This window comes from Telopea speciosissima, unplaced genomic scaffold (assembly GCF_018873765.1).
Source record: "Telopea speciosissima isolate NSW1024214 ecotype Mountain lineage unplaced genomic scaffold, Tspe_v1 Tspe_v1.0254, whole genome shotgun sequence".
Classification (NCBI taxonomy): Eukaryota; Viridiplantae; Streptophyta; class Magnoliopsida; order Proteales; family Proteaceae; genus Telopea; species Telopea speciosissima.
The window spans coordinates 10,475-31,579 of NW_025317590.1; the positions used below are offsets into that span (position 1 = coordinate 10,475).

At 39.6% G+C, this 21,105-nt stretch overlaps 1 protein-coding gene across 1 annotated transcript; it reads left to right on the forward strand.

The window, feature by feature from the left end:
• Window positions 1-2,115: 2,115 nt before the first annotated feature.
• LOC122647876 (E3 ubiquitin-protein ligase SHPRH-like) lies at window positions 2,116-20,577 on the forward strand. Its single transcript, XM_043841182.1, has 9 exons — window positions 2,116-2,390; window positions 2,479-2,642; window positions 2,752-3,378; window positions 7,645-7,811; window positions 14,645-14,861; window positions 14,955-15,161; window positions 16,957-17,073; window positions 18,149-18,394; window positions 20,282-20,577. Exons 1-9 carry the CDS (start codon window positions 2,201-2,203, stop codon window positions 20,516-20,518), a joined length of 2,172 nt encoding a protein of 723 aa, XP_043697117.1. The 5' UTR covers window positions 2,116-2,200; the 3' UTR covers window positions 20,519-20,577.
• Window positions 20,578-21,105: the final 528 nt, after the last annotated feature.

The following is a 21,105-nucleotide window of genomic DNA, read 5'->3' on the forward strand; positions in this document are numbered from 1 at the left end:
CACGTGCCCCCACACCCCCACCCTCGAGAGGCCCGCTACATACATACAACAGGAAGCGTAGGGGTCGACAAACACAGTTGCAACCTGATCACATGGACATTGATAACCTATCTAGCTCTGTTGGTGGTTTGAGTATGGGTGATAGGGAGGGAGGACCGACTGGACATTGGCAGGCCCCATCTTTTGACGCACATACCACTCCATTGGTATCGGATTATGGTGCATCACAACCTTACGGTGGATATGGATATGGATCATCATCATATGGGCAGTTTAGTGGGGTAGGGGACTATGACTACCAGTCCCAGTCCCAGGGACATACTGGATCATCTTTTGTAGATAACATCTTTGCATACCCTAGCGGACCTAGCTACCAACCTCACCTGCCATACATGCAGCCAATGCCATCGCCTCTTGCGCCGGCGCCAACATCATATCACAGTGGATCATCTTCTTCACGAACTGGATCGATTGATAACCCTAGTTTATATCCTAGGATAGGTTACCTACAGTATGTTGATGATTCCATTTACGTGACACTTGTGGATGACTACACTCGTTTCTTCTCCGATTCTATACCGTGGTCCACATATGTCCTTTAAACAGAGAGCAATGGACGTCGACTCCAGCGAGGCATGAGTGGGATTGATCCAGGGAGGCACAGCAACTACTATTAACAGTTTAGTACTTGTAATTTGTAACTTAAGTTGTGATTTCATTGATCTATGAACTTGTGAGTTGTGACTTGCGAGTTGCGAGTCTTGTGACTTACTAACTTTGACACTTAGTGTATTGCCTTTAAGGCTTTAAGCGAGTTATTGAATATTATGGAGTTTATGAGAATCATGGTACTCTTCAATGTGTATATGCTTTAACTTGATATGTGATGAAGTTAAATACTATTATTAAATATTAACTGTCTAATCTATGTATATTTTACTATTTATACATTAGGGTCGGCGACCTTATGTCAATCAAGGGTGCAAGCCCAAAACACCAGTTTGAATTCACATTTTTACAATTTTATGGTTTAAATGTGTTTATTAAGCTTAAATAAGGCTGTCAATGAAGTTTCAGGCCTAGATATGGCCAAATACCCCCCGAGATGGACCCCTGAAATATTGCAGAAAAAATGCAATTTTTTGGTCATATTTCGCGATATTTCGGGTATCTCGGATATCTCGGTAGGCCCGAGATACCGAGATATCGCGAAATATTAAACCTTGATTAAAAGATATGATGCAAATTGGAGGTGTTGGTGGACCAGGAAGGTTAAAAATGTTTTGGATTATTTTGTTTGTACTAGTGACAAAAGACATGATTGCTCATGAGTTAACAGAAAGTATGGCCCTAATTGTAGTGGATGTGGATCAGTGGACCAGTGGAGCCAGGTTTTGTAGTCAAGTCCTAGTAGTAGTAGTAGTGGGGATAAGTCTTAATTTAGTGGATTAATGGATTTGTATACAAGTGATAAAAGATAAATAAAGGAATAAAATTGAACATTTTTATTATTCAAAGACGGTGGTAAATGCCTTTTGCTCCCAGGCTTCTTAAAAGCACTGAAGTGCCTTCATTATTGGGATTGAGGAAGTTGTGATTACTATACCTCTCCCCCGCTACATGTTAAAGAGAATATCTATTGATGCAGCAGTTTCCAAATTTTCCATGTAAATTACCCCTCCCAGTTATTTTTTGGTTTGGGGGGGGGGGGTGGTTAAGGTCATTGACTTGCCATTTGCAACTAGCAACTAAGCGATGGCTTATCCGCCATCTGGTAAACCTCCAGATGCCTACCTTATTATAGTCAGAAAGGTCCTTGGTGGTGGATTGATTTTCTGGTTGCTGTCTACTGCTGCTTTTTAAGTTTTAACTACACCGGGGACTTTGATCCTTACTTTGGCATGCCTCCTGTATACATTCTTGTGCTCTGTATTCACTATATTTATGTGAGTATTCTCTTACTTCTATTGCTGGTCTATACCTAAATTCCTTGTAAATTTGAAGTAGCTCATTGTACTGTTCATGCTTTTCTGGAATTCCTCCAATGTAGTGGCTTTCCTGTTCTTTTGTTTTGAGGAAGCTACTTCTTTGCTTGTACCAATTATTTTTACTCTACTTCCCCATTTCCTGATGTTCCTTCCCATTTCAGAGGAGAGAGGCAGGAGCTGTGGAATTTGCACAAAAATTCTTTAAACAAATCATGTGGCGGTCATCCAAAGTACATGTGGCAGATGAGTTACAGCTGCCACCACAGGAGGAGTGCCTATCATGGCTCTCTTTCTCGGCTATTGAGGCACATTTTTATGAGAGGCAACATGAAACCTGTGTGAGTTGTGCCCGTGAAGTTATTGAGAATTTCAAGGATGATATTCATAAAAGAAAATTTCTAGGTATTTGTTATTTTGATGCTTGTTATTTGAAGTACTGAATAAAGCAATCTCAGTCTAAGAATACATTATCATTTTTACTCCTTTCCAGGTTGTGAATCATCTGGTGCTGATCTATTTCTTACCCATAATGAGGCTTCTAAGCTGCTCAGCTCACTTTTGAAGCTTCGTCAGGCCTGCTGTCATCCTCAAGTAGGTAGTTCTGGGTTGCGTTCATTGCAACAGTCTCCAATGACCATGGAGGAGATATTGGTGGTGAGTTTCATATGAGAACTCTGGAATTGCTAGTTTCATATGTTTCCAGCATGAACTTTAATAGTTGAATCTTCCTGTTCCTGTTGTTTAGAACAATTTTGTTTTGTAGGTTCTCATGGGTAAGACCAAAACAGAAGGGGAGGAAGCTCTACGGAGATTGGTTGTGGCCCTGAATGGACTGGCAGGGATAGCCATAATTGAGCAAGATCTTGTTCGAGCAGTATCTCTGTACAAAGAAGCACTCGCATTAGCTGAAAAGAACTCTGAGGATTTCCGATTGGACCCTTTGTTGAATCTTCACATTCATCATAATCTGGCTGAAATACTCCCAGTTATCTCAGGTTATACACAAAAATGCTCACCAATTGGAGAACAGTTCCCTGGGAACCCTAAAGCAAAGGCATCACAAGTATATGAAACTGATGAGTATCAACAGTCCCCACTGAAGAGACAAAAACTGAGCAATGATGGTGACGTGGATATAATTTATGATGTTACACATCAAGAATATCAAGAGAAATTACCCGATTTTACCTCTAACCTATCAGAAAATGGTGTTGAAGGGACCAAAGTTGTGGTCCAGATGGAATATGATGCGCAAACCACAGTATCAACTGGCTCATTCAGTGACAGTTGTTTGAGAACGACTTGTGAAAATATTAAACAAAAGTACTTGTCGGCATTCATTTCTAAGCTGTCATTGGCTCAACAAGAGTTTAAAAATTCATATGTGCAGGTACCTATTCTGTTCATATTTCCTTTCTGAGAACCATGTGCTGGAAGTGAAGTTCTTTATATGTTTGAATGCATTAAGAATTCACTCCAAAAATGTTTGAAACTTGTTTGCCTGAACTAGCATATTACATAAAACTATGATTCAAATAAGTTATGAAATTATCAAAAGTCATTAAGGAAAAGTAAGCAAATGGAATTGTTTGGTTCCAATGGTGGAAGCAGTGAAAGTGCTAATGCATCTAATACGAGACTCCAGTCCAATGCATGTGATTTGGCGTAGGAACTCTACCATTTTGAATAGGGCTCTTGAAGTAAAATGTAAAATCATAGTCATCATGGAGCCAAGCCGAGGCCAAGACACCCAATTACAGGTATATTTGCCATATTCCATGTATTTCTCCATATCCCAGGTATATTTTCTATATTACAATTTACAGGAATATCTGTCTGGGTATGAGCTCCTTGAAACATAAGGCAACTGGTTGCCTTGGGCATCAAGGCATGCCTTGTTGCCTGGTGTCTCCTTGGAATATCCTAGGCAACACCTTGACCGCTATGAGTAAAATAAGATGCAGTAGTAGTGCATCAAAAAAAATAAAAAATAAAAATAAGGGCAAGTCTGAACTAAAGGAAATAACAATGATGGAGATTAGATAGGGTTTTGATCTTTTGGGTCCTTAAGAAATAAATTAAAGAAACCATGCCAATGTATGAAACTTGCAAAATAATGATAGAGATACTAGATGAAGCAGTTGGAGAAACCAAATTTCTCTCTTAAAAAGTGACCTTTTGTATCAATGATTTTTGAAATAGAAAAGTCAATTCTTGAGGACAAGAATCAATCAGCTATCTATAAAATAAGACACAGCAATTGATTATAAGAGAAGTTCTAAGTTGTTAGAAATAAATTCTGTTTCACATTATTGGACAGTCTGTTATAAATCTGTGGCTGTAGTCAAAGCCCTATAACCTAGATTAGAAAATTCAGATTTTGGTGGGATTTCAACCCTTGCCGAACATTTGTAAAAAGGTTAAACTATAGATGAAGTTTTTTTTCTTTGAATGCTTCCAGCTTTGGAAAAGAATACTACTATTGTGCTGGATGAAGAATATCTGTTGGAACTGGAGACAATGCTAAACAATGAATTACATAGGACTGAATTTTTAAGGATGGAACAAGGAATTTTTATCGTATGCGGTTCCCTGACTAGTGCGGTTTGTCACGTCCCAGCCTGGTTTATAAGGGCCAAGTGTGACTGGATGTCTCTGACATCCAACCAACCCACCAGGATCGCAAGTGCAGTACTCTATTCGCAATCATATTCACAAATACAGAATTTAAATGCAGCGGAAGCAATTTAAATATAGAATTAAGGCAGTAATAAAGGAAAACTAGTGATAAGCTGTGATATATATATAAAAGAGAATGAGTTACAAGATTTGTTTCATACAGCAGTAAATCTAAACAAAAAGACTTGTCTACACAAGTCTATATACAAAAGTGTATAACAAAAAAAAAAGAGGAGGAAGCTTGATCTAGTAAACAGCTCAGGAGAAAGCGCAATCGTCGCACGAGCACGAAGCATCGTGTTCCACCACAAGAGGAGTGTCAACTCCATAAGCTGAAGGAGTGTCCATAGCAGAAGAAACTCCCACAGAACCAGCAACAACATCATCTGAAAAAAATAAGGTATACCACAGGGGTGAGCTCCACTGAGCCCAGTAAGGAAAAACATGCAAACACATACAAATAGTCCATGATGGATGCCCTAAACAAGCATGCTCCTAACATGGATACTAGGTCACATGAAGTATAAGTACTACTGTAATAGAATACTAGCCTCGGTCCCGGAAACACATAACCAGACGTCGGTCACCTGAGCGAAAGCATTGTACTACGGTGGAGACCCGGCAGCTCAGGCATCATACATCTAACGCTAATGGACCCCCAGTGACTAACCTTACTGTTTATTCCCACACCTGAGTGTTCTACGGTAACATGGGACAGTGAATGGCATTCCGAAATTTACCCTTCGGACCTACCACGGTTTATCCAACACCTCTTCCCCTGTTGGTAAGGGACGTAGTACTGGGCAATGAAAATCCTAACCCAATGCAGTCTATCATGATGGCATATGTATCAGATAGAATAATTGCAAGTTAACCAGCATATCAACACTAGTCATATAATTCCAAAGTAAGTAACAATGCAATGCAGTATGTCGATGCATCCTAATTCACATGCAACTAATACAAAGAATATAAAGCTATAAAACTACATGAATTGAGTCATAATTATGATGCATGACATGGCATACTCAACAAGATATAATTAAGTCAATAAACACGCCAGAAATTAAGTCAAAATTCCCTTACCTGGTCCGACAGACTAGCCTAAGCCAATAACACTCCAATGATCTAGGCAAAACAGGCAAAGAACAAGGTATACAACCCTAAATATCAAACAAACAACACATATTAGGTTTTGAAAGAGTCCTAAGTCAAACCCTAAGGGACCAACTCGACCAAAACACCAAAATGGGCAGCCGGATTCAGACTACCAGAGGGCCGGACGACCGGCCCTAGGCCTGCAACTCCATCTGGCTGCCAAGGCAGAATTGGGGTTTTTCTTTGTAATGCATGGATCTTGACATGCAGACATCCAATTTCATGATTTAGACCCAATTTAAGGTGGGTCAATAAAATTTGGGTATTCCAATTCAATTTCACAAATCAATTTGGGGATTTGGTCAATTAAACCTAATCTTCCATTCTAGGGTTTAATAGGTTGTATGATTCAGCTGTAATTTGAAAGATATTAAGGTAATATTCAGGTTATCACATAACCATAATCATAATAGGTTCAATTTCAAGTAGAAATTAAGGGTTTTGGTCCAATTTCACCTAAGCTATGGTTTGAGGGCTGAATTGAGTTTAGAACTTAATTAGGGATAAGAGAAATGAGAGGAAGGGAAGGAGTACAGCAGGGATTCATGGCCTACCTGAATTCAGCAGTAGGAAGAGATGAAGGCAGTCTCAATCTTGTGCAGCAAGAACTCCAAAGAAGGCTTAAAAGCTCCAAGATCAAGTAGAGAAGCAAAGCCCCATCAAGCAGCCATCTTTTCCCTTCTTCTTCTTCTCTTTTCTCCTTCTTTTCTATTTCTTCTCTAAGGTTCTAAGGTCTGAATCGTTTCTTTATGTTTTAGGATTTGTGAATAGGGAAATGGATTTACATATATAATGGTTTAGTTAAGGCATGTTTGCCAAGTTCAAGTAAAAATCCTGTTTTCATAATCTACTTCCTAAAACTGATTTTAATTAGAATTTAGTTGTTAATTATCTTGTTTTGAACATAAAATGATGTCATATGACATCAAGGGAATTCCAGACACGGGTAACTATTGGAAACTGGATTCCCCACTGGGGATGCGGGTCCCACAGAAGTAATTTACTAATCTACCCCTACAAAGCCTAACTGATCAATGTAATACTATATACAATACAAGTAAATAGTACTTACAGCAAGTTTAAGAGATAGAAAGGTTCTGCATGCTGTCCAGCCAGCAGATCCGACATAGGTAGCTCTGGTGCAGGGTGCCAGCAGGGCCCTCAGACTCCAGAACAGCAAGTTGGGAAGATTCCCTGGAATCCTCCATAGGTGCGTCGAGGGATTGATCTATGTCCTCTACAGATGCAGCCCACAGCATCAAGGCAACCATGGACACAGAACTGAAACCTGTAATCACACAAGTTCCAAAGTTTAAATTTACAGTGGTTTTCACACGGTTCCCTAGTGCCTCTCACAAGAGGAAGGTGGACCCCACCTGGGCAGAGTGTTCGGTCAGGTGCCCCGGGTGGGTCCCACCCCCCTCTTGTGAGAGGCACTAGGGAACCACACCGGTCAGGGAACCATAGACGATAACAATTCATGGAACAAGAGTTAACCTTTGCATGTGGCAATTGTTCCTTGCTTTTGTTGGTGTATTATTCTCTCAGTTCTTGATCAGAACTGAAGTTTTGCCATTCCAGGTTTCCGATTACTGTTGATTAGTTTTAGAAACTACAACTTTATAGATAGTGGAGTAGAATTTTCTCTTTAAGTTTCAATAACGCTGCAATGTTTCTTTTCACAGTCCCGTGGTTTCTTTCACTTGCCTGAAATATTTGAGATATATTTTTACTTGTCCTTTATGATATCATCACGAGACAATTTTTTATATTTGACACTTCATTTGATGTCTATATTTGGTTTTTTGTATTTTTGAAGGTCTGTAATTTATTAAGTGACAGAAAAAATAATAATACAAATTGGTGGTTAGAAGCCCTTCTCCATATTGAGCAGAACAAGGACTCCTCGAATGAGTTGATTGGAAAAGTTGGTGAAGCTGTCTGTACGACTTTAAATGCCTCCAAGTCCTCGAGAATTCCTTTAAGGTTTGTTATAGTTGTAGTTTTGTTTTTCATAGTACTTGGGTTATACTGAATGTATATAACCATATATCTTTTGCATTGGTAAGCCCTTTCTCTTACTAGCAAGTGAAGAAAATGGTATACTTAGAGGGATGATTCTCATGGAACTAATGTGGGTCTTTTGCAGTGATCAATGGGCATGCATATGATGAAATGGAAATCCGTGCACATTAATACATGCATCTTTTATCATTTCTATGAGATGCTCCAAGGTCATATATAAAGGAAAAGCTAATCAGGGAAGGGTCAATAATTCCTGGATGGGTGAATAGGAAAACCAACAACATGAATATTTTGAGGGCTCAATCAAATCAATAACGACATATCTCAAAAGACTTCACTTTACCAAAATCATCAGCCTTTAGTTTTCTAACGTTGAATCGGGGATGGCAAGCTATCCACTGAAGAGGCTGGCTGAAAAACTTGTTTAATGAAGTGACGTATAATGGTCTCCAAGTCTCCCCCCCTCAACTGCCCCAGCTAACATGAAGAGGTTTTGCTTGTATCTGATGACCAGCTAACTGTCATCATTATTGCTTTCGTGTGTATTTGGGATCCTTCCAAAGAAATTGATACCCCCTGCTGAATCCCCTCTCTTCAGAATATAGCAGTTGAAACTTTTTATTTTCCTTTCTTTTTTTTTTTGGTAGGATTCCTTGATCATATATCATCTGTTGCTACTGGAGAGAAAAAAGTATGCCACTTTTGAGTGATCTGTGAAATTGGAGTGAGAATTTCACAACTTTTGTTGAAAATGAGAAAATGTCATGCTGCAATATTTTCAGACCAGAGAGATATCAACATCAAGAGGGCGGGCCTGGGTGCGATGGTAAGGTTGCTACATGGGGTTCGAGTCTGGAAACAGCCTCTTCATAAAGCGGGGGTAAGGCTGCGTACATTATGACCCTCCCCAGACCCCACACTCTCACAGTGGCGGGAGCCTTGTGCACTGGGTAAGCCCTTTTTTAGAGATATCAACATCAGTAAAAACTAGCTTATTTAAGGAAAATATTATAGACATGTGACACCAGTAATGATTCTTGGTTGCTGGCCGACAAAAATATGCTGATGTCCCTTCATACACCAGTTCTACTTCTACTATCTACAACGCTCGTGGATTATCGTTTTTCAACCATTGGAACTTTGCTTAGTTAAATTCTTTTTCCCTCTCTGGAGTCTGGATATGTTCCTCCATCACGCCTTTAAGACTTGTATGATCCAAGGTTTAATATTTCGCGATATCTCGGTATCTCGGGCCTATCGAGATATCTAAGATACCCGAAATATCGCAAAATATGACCGAAATATTGCATTTTTTCTACAATATTTCGAGGGTCCATCTCGGGGGGTATTTGGCCATATCTAGGCCTGAAACTTCATGGACAGCCTTATTTAAGCTTAATAAACACATTTAAACCATAAAATTATAAAAATGTGAATTCAAATTGGTGTTTTGGGCTTGCACCCTTGATTGACATACGGTCGCCGACCCTAATGTATAAATAGTTAAATACACATAGATTAGGCAGTTAATATTTAATAATAGTATTTAACTTCATCACATATCAAGTTAAAGCCAATACACATTGATGAGTACCATGATTCTCCTAAACTCCATAATATTCAATAACGCGCTTAAAGCCTTAAAGGCAATACACTAAGTGTCAAAGTTAGTAAGTCACAAGACTCGAAACTCGCAAGTCACAACTCACAAGTTCATAGATCAATGAAATCACAACTTAAGTTACAAATTACAAGTGCTAAACTGCTAATAGTAGTTGTTGTGCCTCCCTGGATTAATCCCACTCATGCCTCGCTGGAGTCGACGTCCATTGCTCTCTGTTTGAAGGACATATGTGGACCACGGTATAGAATCGGAGAAGAAACGAGTGTAGTCATCTACAAGTGTCACGTAAATGGAATCATCAACATATTGTAGGTAACCTATCCTAGGATATAAACTAGGGTTACCAATCGATCCAGTCCGTGAAGCAGATGATCCACTGTGATATGATGTTGGCGCCGGCGCAAGAGGCGATGGCATTGGCTGCATGTATGGCTGGTGAGGTTGGTAGCTAGGTCCGCTAGGGTATGCAAAGATGTTATCTACAAAAGATGATCCAGTATGTCCCTGGGATTGGGATTGGTAGTCATAGTCCCCTACCCCACTAAATTGCCCATATGATGATGATCCATATCCATATCCACCGTAAGGTTGTGATGCACCATAATCCGATGCCAATGGAGTGGTATGTGCGTCAAAAGATGGGGCACGCCAATGTCCAGTCGGTCCTCCCTCCCTATCACCCATACTCAAACCACCAACAGAGCTAGATAGGTTATCAATGTCCATGCGATCAGGTTGCAACTGTGTTTGTCGACCCCTACGCTTCTTGTTGTATGTATGTTGGGGGCCTCTTGAGGGTGGGGGTGCGGGGGCACGTGCTCCGTGGTCCGTATCTTGTGTGGCATGATCAAACTGTGTCTCTCCAGTGAATCGGAGTGGCTCTACAGGTGCCGTATCCTGGGCCTCCTGGCCTACCACATAACGCTCTCGCATGCGGTTAAATTCTTCACCAGCATCACCACCACCAACATCACCACCACCAGCATTACCACCACCAGCATCACCATCACCGCCACCAGCATCACCATCATCATCATTTGAGGACTTAGACCAGTCTTCATCATCGGCAACATTGCCACCGGTGGTACTGGAATGGTATGGGTGAGGCTTCCCTTGCATGTATCGACCCTCGTCGCCATATACTCGCACATCAGCACCAATCTCGAACTATCATGGCGCCTACCTCCCTCCTCATCCAACACTGGCTCACCTCGATCCCTCACCCAATCCACAATAAGGTCCTCATCGTCTGAGTCAACTTGAAAGATGTCAGCTAGATCAATGGTGCCCCTCTGTCCCTCTGTCCCTCATGTCCCATGCGTATGTGTTGCAGTTTCAGCCTCAAGTTGTAGTGCACATACACCATGTCAGATAAACGTTGAGATCCCAATCTGTTGCGCCTCTTGGAGTGGATGAGTGTAAAGGTACTCCAGTTCCTCTCACAACCAGATGCAGAACATGTTTAGGCAAGGACTTTAATTGCTATTTTTCTTAAGTTTTTAGCCAATTCCCCATACAACACCCACCATTCAGCTGCATTACAAGTTTATAACAAAAAAGACATGTGTCAAATGTTGTTTCAACTTTCAACTTTCAAATTTCAATACATATGTAATTTAAAACTTAAAAGAATTACCAGCATCACCACGTGCTCTGCCTTGTATCGCAGCCTCAGTTCCAAAACTTCCCAATGCATCCCTAAATACCTTGATCTACGCCCATGTGGAAAATTAGTAAGTACTTCTTCACTACTTATTTGAAAGCATCAATAAGTTGAGTTTCCAAATGAACTCACCTCATTGTTGCAAATTGCTTGTAGTGCACCATCTGGCTCCAACTTCTTCACTACTTGTTTCACAGCATCAATAAGTTGAGTTTCCAACCCAAGCCTATTGTTATATTGATATTTAGGGTTCAAGTAATATGCTGAAATATGACATATAGAATAGAGGTATTGTCAAATGCATAGGTAATTAGTAAATAATAATACTATGAATTAGTAAACATAAAACAAATTTACTCACCAGCCTTATGCAGTGGATGCATAAGTTGATTCTCCCAGCGAGCATTTATGATATCTAAGAAGTGTTTGCTACTGCGAAGAGCCACACTATAGACACTATCTTTCATCAAGTCTATTGCAGCATATAGGACTGGCATGGTTAGGCCCTTCAGAGCGGAGTCAGCAACATGTAGAACTTTAACTACTGGCTCCAAAACTTTCACCACTTTGCTTAGTTTGGTCCAGAAGTCCTCAGATGACATCGTTGCTTGTGCTTCCCTCCCATTTGCAGTCTTGGAACCCTTCCATTGAAACCACTCCTTAGAAGCAAACATGTTTCTCAGCCCGGCCTTCTTTGTCTCAATGCTTTTGAGGGCAATGTAGTTGGTGGCAAATCTTGTGATGCCAGGCCTAATCAAGTTACCCCCACATTTTTCCCTCAATAGATTGAGTGCATAGGAGTGGTTGTATACAAAGTTGGTGACTTGTCTTGCACTTTCAACCACAGTCTTCACCAACTTTAACTTTCCCATATCTTTTAGCATTAAGTCAATGCAATGGGCTGCACAAGGAGTCCAGAAGAGCCAATACTTACTATTGTTCATCATCTTCTCACCGGCCAGCTTGAAGTTACTTCCATTGTCCGTTACAATCTGGACAACATTCTCAATACCCTCATCTTTTTCCACTAATTCCTTTAACAATCTGTAAATATATTTTGCATCCTTTATCTCTTTGGATGCATCCACAGATTTGAGGAACACTGTCCTCCCATCACAATAAACCATGAAATTGATGATGGACTTTCTTGTAGACCCAGTCCATCCATCTGCCATTATAGTCACCCCATATGTCTCCCACATATTCCTCATCTCACTAATGTACTCATCAATCTCACTCTTTTGTTGAGGTAGATAAACATTTATTACCTCATATGGGGTGGGGCCCTTGAATCCTGGGCCAGTCTCTGCAATGGTATCTATCATGGTATCATAATGGGGGCCTTGTGCGATGTTCTTTGGGATGGTATGGTATAGCATCCACTTAGCTATTGATTCTTTAACCAATCCCTTCATCCCCTTTCATGCTCCTTTGATTCTGGGTTGACTGCTTCTTTTCTTCTTATGCAATTTAGGATCAGATGTTGATGGTGGTATTGGTACTGGTAGAGGTGTTGGGGCTGCCCTCACACTTTGTGATCTTTTAAAAGGATTCAAAGTTCTAGGACCTCCGAAGCTGCCCGGCTCCTCCACTACCCCCTACTCTTTGTCTCTGCTGATCATCTTGAAAACTTACTCTACTCCTTGAAACAGTCCGCCTAAAATCCCTAGCCTCCTCTGCTGTTTGTATGTCATCAGGTACTGCAATGTCATCATCAGAGGAGGAGGAGGAGTCATCATCATCATCATCATTGTATCGTCTTCCTCCTCCCATCGAACTCCCCACTGTATCCTCAAGTTGTTCTCTTATCCTTTGCTTGTCAGCCTTCCTCTTCTTTCTTCCCCTCAAACTATCACCAATCTCCCTGGCTACTTCAGTAGGGACCATATGACAACCTACAACATCTTTAGATCCTCCAGTCAGATGTTGTTTAAGTCTACTGGACCCACCTCCCATAAATTGCATGTGACAATAGTTACATATAGATTTTCTCTTATCCCCATCAATGGGAGTACCATGTAACCATGCAATGTCACCCCTATGCTGGCTGGCTGGTCTCTCTTGTTCCCTCTGTTCTCTTTGTTCCCTCCGCCCCCTTTGTTGACTACTTTCCCCCACCTTTTGCTTGCCCTTCGCACGTTGTCTATCACGATCCGCCATAATGATACTTGTTTACTGCAATGTAAGTAACACAAATAATTAAAAAACTTAATGTAGATGCACTTCAATTGACACTTTTAGATTACTAATACACTTGTATAGTTATTTAATATTTTTCCCCTAACCCTTATATTTTTCACATAATTAAAACCAATTTTTATATATAATGTTAATATAAGTATTGACCTAACACAACAAAACCAAAAATTAGTAAACATAATATACATGTAATGCATCTCAAAACATATAGAAATAACTTTCATATTTTTTCATTATTTTTTAAACTTAAAACTCATATTTTTCCTTATTTATTTCTGTTTTTTTAATTTTTATATATTTTTCTTAATTTCCGAAAATTAAAATAATTATTTAAGAGACAGAAAAATAAATCCGACACTGCGAAGCCGTAGATCGGCCATTGGTGTCTAACATATATTTAATTCATTACCATCTAAGTCATATTACCCCTAATTATTACCTATTTTAGTTGTAGGAAAATGAATTTTTAAAACTAGAAAAAAAATAAAAAAAGTACATATGGGAAAAAAATTTCGACACCGTGAGGCTGTAGATCGGCCTCCGGTGTCTAACATATATTAATATCATCAATATCCAACAACATTTGTACAAAGTATTTTTAAAAAAAATAGTTTTAGAGAAATAAAATTTACCTTAAATAATGAAAATAGGCTTGGATGATGAGCTTAGATGACCCTCCGACGTCTTCCCGGCGACAAGGAGCTTCAACAATGCTTGGATGAGGCTTGGAAGGGAGGAAGAAGAGCAAAAAATGAGGAAGAAGAGAGAAAAATAGAGTTTCAGCAGCTCTCGGTCGAAATATCGACCAAGAGCTGCGAAATATGGTATCAAATGGCCCCTAGTGTCACACTATTTGTCACTTTTTCAATATCTCGCGATATATCATGGGATCCACGATATTTCGTCGATATCTCACGATATATGGACGAGATATTGTATTTTTTGGTTTCGGATGTGTTTCGTATCTCGGACATGTCGAGATATACGAAATGTGGCGATATATCGCCGAAATTTCGCGAGATTTTATACCATGGTATGATCATGGGTCTGTTGAAGTGCTTACGGCTCTCTTGGCTGAATTGTAATGAAAGTCTCACACACCATGAAGGATAAGGAACTGCTAAAGGGGTTGGGGGGCGGGGGGGGAAGAAAGAAACTTGAACTCTGAAGTATTCAAGTCACATGTTTGGAATGAAAACTGCATGGGACCCTCTTTCTTCAATTTAGAATCTAATTAAATTTTAGCTTTTAATGTAATTTAGTTTTGCGTTGGCATGTATTTATTTTGACGTACGGCATGTAATCCAGGTTTCGAAGCATAAGTGGATTAAAATATCTAATCCAATCTGGTCTAGAGTCATTGGAAACTTCTAGACAAAAGTTAATTGAACGACTCCTTGAAATTGACCAGACAATGGATAACCCAAGAGATGAGGATATTGAACATATGAGATACTGTCCGAACTGTCAAGACAACGACAATGGTCCTATATGCGTGCTCTGTGAACTTGATGAGCTATTTCAGGTAACTTACCCTGTTTCATAACCAAAATGTTTGGCCATTAACTGGGATATTTTAATGTTTTTATTCACTTTAGTTCCACTACTCTTTCTCCAGGTCTACGGAGCAAGGCTCTTTCGTCCTTCAAAAGGGAATGATGGAGGGCTGATTGTATCTGCTGAAGAGGCAGTAGACTTGCAAAAGAGAAGATCTGAACTGAATCGTTTCTATAAAGCCTTGTCTCATCCCAGTAAGGATTCAAATTCATCCACAGTTGGGGATGAAGAGAGTAAAAAGAAGAGGGATGTCAGGGAAAAAGTAGTAGTAAGTTACTTGGCACACATGCTTTTTTTTTTCTTTTTTTTTTTTAAGTTAATAATGCCCATATGCCATGTGAGGATCCTAATGCATATGGGAAGTAAAATAGGCTTTTTTTAAGTTGGATCCTCTTCTAGCTTGGACAACTTCTAACTCAAGGTGAGTGGGATTTGACCTTAATTTGAACGTGTTTATTACTTTTCCTATATTATGCTTGCTGCAACTGTTACACTCATCATATCAGAGTTATTTTCATGTAGTTATAGTCCTTCTTTTTGCATTAGATGTTTGCATGATGTAGACTGCATTTCATAATGAAATTATATAATATTATGTGTGATATGTTGAGTTGTGGATTGAGATAGTATGCTGGTATGAGATAGAGAGATGATATTGGAACTGTTTTGGATAATCTATATACTGTGGAACCACATGACATACATGTTAGAAGGTGCATATGGCTAGGTTATCATAAAACTCAGTACTACGGCCCTTACCAACGGGGGCGAAAATTCCGGAATGTGTCATTCACTGTCTCCTAGGTCCGAGGGTAATTCCAGAATGGGAAGTAAAGTAGGATTAGCTTCGGGGGTTTGCTGGGGACTGATGGACGAATTCGGTACCGGCAGGCTTCCACCGTAACGGTGGTATTGTTAGGGTTCGATGGACGATTCCGAAGCTAGGTATACCATACCTGTTACAGTAGTACTTAACCTCATGAGATTTAGAATTGTTGTTAGTGGCATTATCAGAATAGGGACATGTATCATGGGCTATTGCATCTGCTTGCATGTTTTCCCTCATTGGGCTCGGTGGAGCTCACTCTCATGGAATTCCCCTTTTTCAGATGACTTTGCTGGTCATGAGGAACCAGAGTTGGTGGTGATGCTGCTTTGGACTTCAGCACCGATAGTGAGTAGTGACTATGCGGTGCAGGAGGCTGAAGTGCATGACTCGTCGTGCATGTGCGATCAGTGCGCGTTCATGTGATGTGGCCTGACGGACTAGTCTGTTTTGTGTTTATATACTGCTTTTGGTATAGATAGACATGTAGTACTTGGAATACATGTATACTTGTAATTACTTTCGCAAGGATGTACATTGTAATCACAAGTTCTTATATCAATATAGTATGTTTATCACCTAGCAACTCTTCTTATAAATGTTATTATTTATATCTGTTTCTCTTCCGCTGCATTTTACTGTATTGTGATGAACTGTGAATGGGAGTGCCGTAGTTGCAATCTTGGTGATTGCCTGGATGTCAGTTGGCAGCCGGTCATACCATGCCCGGATTAAAAGGGGCTGGGTGTGACAGTTTAAGTCTTACTTTCATTCTTCTTGCAATTAGACATTGACCATTAGTAGGATTCCTACTAACAATGTAATTGCTAAGTTATAAATAAACTGTAAGGTTCCACAATAGACTAAGTTGGATCCATCGCGTTCCAGCAATACTCTCTCCTTCTTCCATTGTTCTCTCTCACTCTTCTACTTTGCAGTTATTGATTTCAGATCCTGGTTTGTTACAACACGTAAACATTTACTAATCTTATAATAAAATAAAGTCAGAAGTACCCACTGGATTCCCAACCTTTACTGGGTTCGTATTGTGTCAATGTGCTCACATGTTCGAATGCACTTCCCCATACTTGGTTTGGATATGCAGAATTTCATTCCTAAAGTCCTGTGGCTACTAGTTTCTCTTAATTGACTATCAAAGCAGGGCTTCTGTGATAGCAATCAATCTACGTCATCTTTTCTCCTCTTGGTAATATTTTGTTTATATATTGTGTATCAGGTTTCAAGATTTCCATCTGAATTGGAGATTCTCCTTAAGATTATCAGGAGTTATTCCAAATCTCATTTAGGAAGACGAGGGATGTCAGCTGCGTCAAAGCAACTACGTCTTGTTGAGGTATTGCCTTCTAGATGTTCTTTTTATTGCAGTACCTTTGTTTTACATACAATTCTGTTCTTACATTTTACTAACATGAGGTGCATGCAGTTTGTCTTCCTTGATTGGCATCAAAGAAAGCATCTTTTTCTTGACTATTTGCAAACCAGAAGAACTGATTGTGTTGCCTTGAATGTGGCATTGTGTCGAAGTAGAATATTTCTAATTGCTAAGTGGGGTTATAGGTTTTGACCTTTTTCGCTTTTTATTAGTAACTGAAACTTTCTCAGTTCCTTAATTATTCTTCCGGTACCTAGACTTCCCCCTCAAGTAAGTTGAGGAGGTCCAGAAGTCAGTTCCCCTAAATTCCTTGGGTTTCCTAATCCTTGTGGACAACTAGATTATTAGCACTGTTTGGACAGTTACCCTTTTGATTGCATGAACTTACAAAAGTAGATGTCCTTGGCCTGGTGTCAGAAAAGCCATTCCATGCAATCCCACATATTCTTAGCAGACTTAAACCTGTTTGTCCCAAAGGGGTAGCTGATACTCTTGCCATTATCCTTTCAATGAAGTAATAGATCCTCCAAAACTGAGGTTTCTGCCTCAATTTCTTTGTTCCGGAATTTGGCTCTGGCAGTGACACATTAATGTGTAGGAGACCAAGAGGTGTCTAGTGAATACCAATCCCACTGCTTCTGGTGGCATAGAATTCATTTCCTTTATTTCCTTAAAAATCACTCCCATTAGGTTGGTTTGCCATCTTACAGGTTCTAAAAATCCTGGTTCCAATACTAATACTCAATTTTCTTTGTCTGTACCGGCTGAATAATAATTTCACAGTATTAGTTGTCTGCTATGTAGAGGAGAAATGCCTCCTAAGTGAATGAGTGAATGATATAAAGAGAAGAATCACAATGGCTATGCTCTGTCACAAGTTTTTGTCCGAGTCACTGATTAAATAACATTAGGTGGCTTTTATTTCATTGCCATTTTTCTATACTCTTTTTTTTTTAAATTATCACTCAAGTTCAGACTACATGGATGCAAGAAAACTTCTCTCAGTGATTATCAACTTGTTATTCTTTTGGTTAAGGATATGAAGAGGGAGTATACCCAGGCAAGGTCCTTGGCAACTGCTCAGGCTCAAGTCCTGCGTGCTCATGATGAGATAAAAATGGCAACCTCACGGTTGCGCCTGAGGAACACCGAGAGTGACACTTCATCCATTGATACTTTATGTTCAGAAGAATTAATCGCAGCTAGCGTGGAGTTCTCCAATGAAAAGTTTATGTATTTGTCCTCATTATCACGTATAAAAGGGCAACTTCGTTATTTGAAGGTATAACTGTGAGCCATTGCTTGTGTTTATGCAGTTATAATGCAACTTCATTTTATTTACTTTTACATGATTTGGATTTCTTGTGGAATTTTAAGAAACCGCCAAATAGATACTAAGGATAAGTGTCATTGGCAAATAGATACTCATGAATTAGAGTGTCCCACCAGTAGATATCCTATAGGAAATTGGCCAGTTGAATGAACATAGCAATCTTTGAATGAACGGATAAATCTCTCCTATGAAAGTGATCCAGACCACTTCAACTCAGTTTCTCTCTTTTTCTTTCTCTTAAGATTCACTATATATTACTTGTTGGATAAAAATAAGGAAAAAGTTTCCCGCAAAATACAAGGCCAGAACCTAATCCAATCACAGCTGCGATAGTTGGATAGATGGGGACAGGTCACTTGACAATGTCTCAACCCTAGAATCTACCATATATGGGGCTTTTCCTCCATTGTTTTTCAAACACCTGTTCTTCAAACTGTCCAATCATCATTGAATTTTCAAGCAATTTTTAAAGCACACATGGAGAAATCAGATGGATTGAAAAATAAGCCATGACTGTGTTATGAAATATGGACAGAATGTCCACTAAATTTGAAACCTAACAAACTGCTGTGTGGCAGTGGTGTTGCATGTGCAAGAAACTGCCTCTATAAGATAAAAAGAAGGCATAGCTGAACTTTGAACTGATGGGAGGGAGGAAAGCATGCCTCACCAGTAATTCATGAGTTAGAGGGAGCACTACTTTATTGTCTCGTCTTTCACTGTTGTTCTCCCTATGCCATTTTGTGGCGATCGGTCATGCCGTATTTCAATGTAATTTATTGGTTATAATTTTATTCAAACTGCTAGTATGGAGATTGGACAATATAATTTTTTGAACATTTTTGTTCTATGCATTTCTATGATCATTTCCATAAAAGTTTTGTTCTAGTTGTTATTAGAAATTGTCTTTGTTTCTTACTGTTTTGTGTAGCCCTATGGTGACACACTGACACCTGGGAATAGGGCAGGTTTACCAATACCCAACCTGAACTGTTGTAAAATATTACGAAACCTTAACTGAAACCCCCTGCCCTTCCATTATAGGTTCACATGCCCATGGAGTAAAGTGGGTACTTAAGAGTTTCAAATACCATACAAAATCTGACCCAATAAAGGTCCATGACCAAAACAATTAGGGCAGTACCCACTTTAACATCTCCACTCCCCTCTACCACCACCACCCCCCCCCCCCCCCAAAAAAAAAAAAATCCCCATCCCAACACCTGAACCCAACTTTTGCTGACTAGTGGCTTTTAGCTAGCAGCTTCCTTTCCCTCTCACACACATCACTTTCTGATTTCAAAATCATTGTCAACCCACACTCTTAGATGTCTTTGAAATTACCATCTTTATTTTCTGTTTTTTTGTGCTTTTGCTTGCTGCTTCTTATCTTGTCCCATCTTTCAGGTCTCAAGAGATCTTTCTATCTAATGAGCAGCTCAAAATTTTTCTGTGTCTGCATTTTTTATGTTCATGATAATATCTCTGGTCTCCAGGTCTTAACAACATATAGTTTTGACCTTTTGGGAAATCTATGCAATAGTAGGCATCATCATTTACATAAGTCAATGGAAGGGGATTGGGATTAGGATCCACAATGTTATAGGTCCATCCAGATATGGTGACAGATCAGCTGATTGGTATTGTTTGGTTTGGTAGAATATAGTCATTTAGTGGAAAATTTTCTAAGGGGACCTTCTTGAAACTTTGATGCTTTGCTCTACCTTAGGGAAAACGCATCCTTCCCATCCAATGTTTTTGGTCTTAAGAGTGAATTTAGTCATATATTAAGTTGAATTTTGGTTCCTGGTTCTTACTTTAACAAAATCTTTCCAGGGACTAGTTCAGTCTAAACAAAAAGTACAGTTGGTGAACCTTGATACTACATCCCTGCCTCAAGGTGCAATTAACTCATCAGATGCTGCTTATTCTACAATTGAACAAAGTGAACTTGTTAGTAGAGCTGATGATGAGGCCTGCCCTGTTTGTCAAGAAAAGCTCAACAATCAGAAAATGGTATTTCAATGTGGGCATGTCACTTGCTGGAAATGTAAGTCTAATCATCACCTTTAAGTTACATTTTCATTTCTTACAGCTTCAGTCAAAGGCCTTATACTTGAGGTGGAAAACTAGCATCCTGTTGAGAGATTAGAATTAGGAGTGAATGCTTTGATGATTAATGTTCACCCCAAGCTCTTTATTTATATTATTGAAAATAGAGGACAGAATTACAAGTAAGCAATGTGGGATTAAAGCCCACATAATAGAAACATAATAGAAACAAGAATAAAACAGTAAAAAGTCCAGAATACCTGTAATCCAACATCCCCCTCAAATTGGAGAATATATGTCTTGCATGCCCAACTTGACTAAAATAGGAAGAAGCACTTTGCCACTTAGCCCCTTGTTGAACACATCGGCTAACTGATCAGCAGACTTCACAAAGGGAACACAGATGAGTCCAGCTTCGAGCTTCTCCTTGATGAAATGTCGATCAGCCTCAACATGCTTAGTACGATCATGCTGGACAGGGTTATGAGCAATGCTAATGGCTGCTTTATTATCACAATAAAGCATCATGGGAAGATGGACAAGCCACAAAAGTTCACAGATTCCTTGTGCCATTGCACGGAACTTTGCTTCAGGACTGGACCTTGCCA

Bases quoted from the DNA above. Each gene is read 5' to 3' on its own strand.
- LOC122647876 (XM_043841182.1), top strand. From the start codon at position 2,201: ATGTGGCGGTCATCCAAAGTACATGTGGCAGATGAGTTACAGCTGCCA. The intron at 17,074-18,148 runs GTATTGCCTTCT...CTTTTGGTTAAG, and splicing joins AGCAACTACGTCTTGTTGAG to GATATGAAGAGGGAGTATAC. The intron at 18,395-20,281 runs GTATAACTGTGA...AAATCTTTCCAG, and splicing joins GGCAACTTCGTTATTTGAAG to GGACTAGTTCAGTCTAAACA.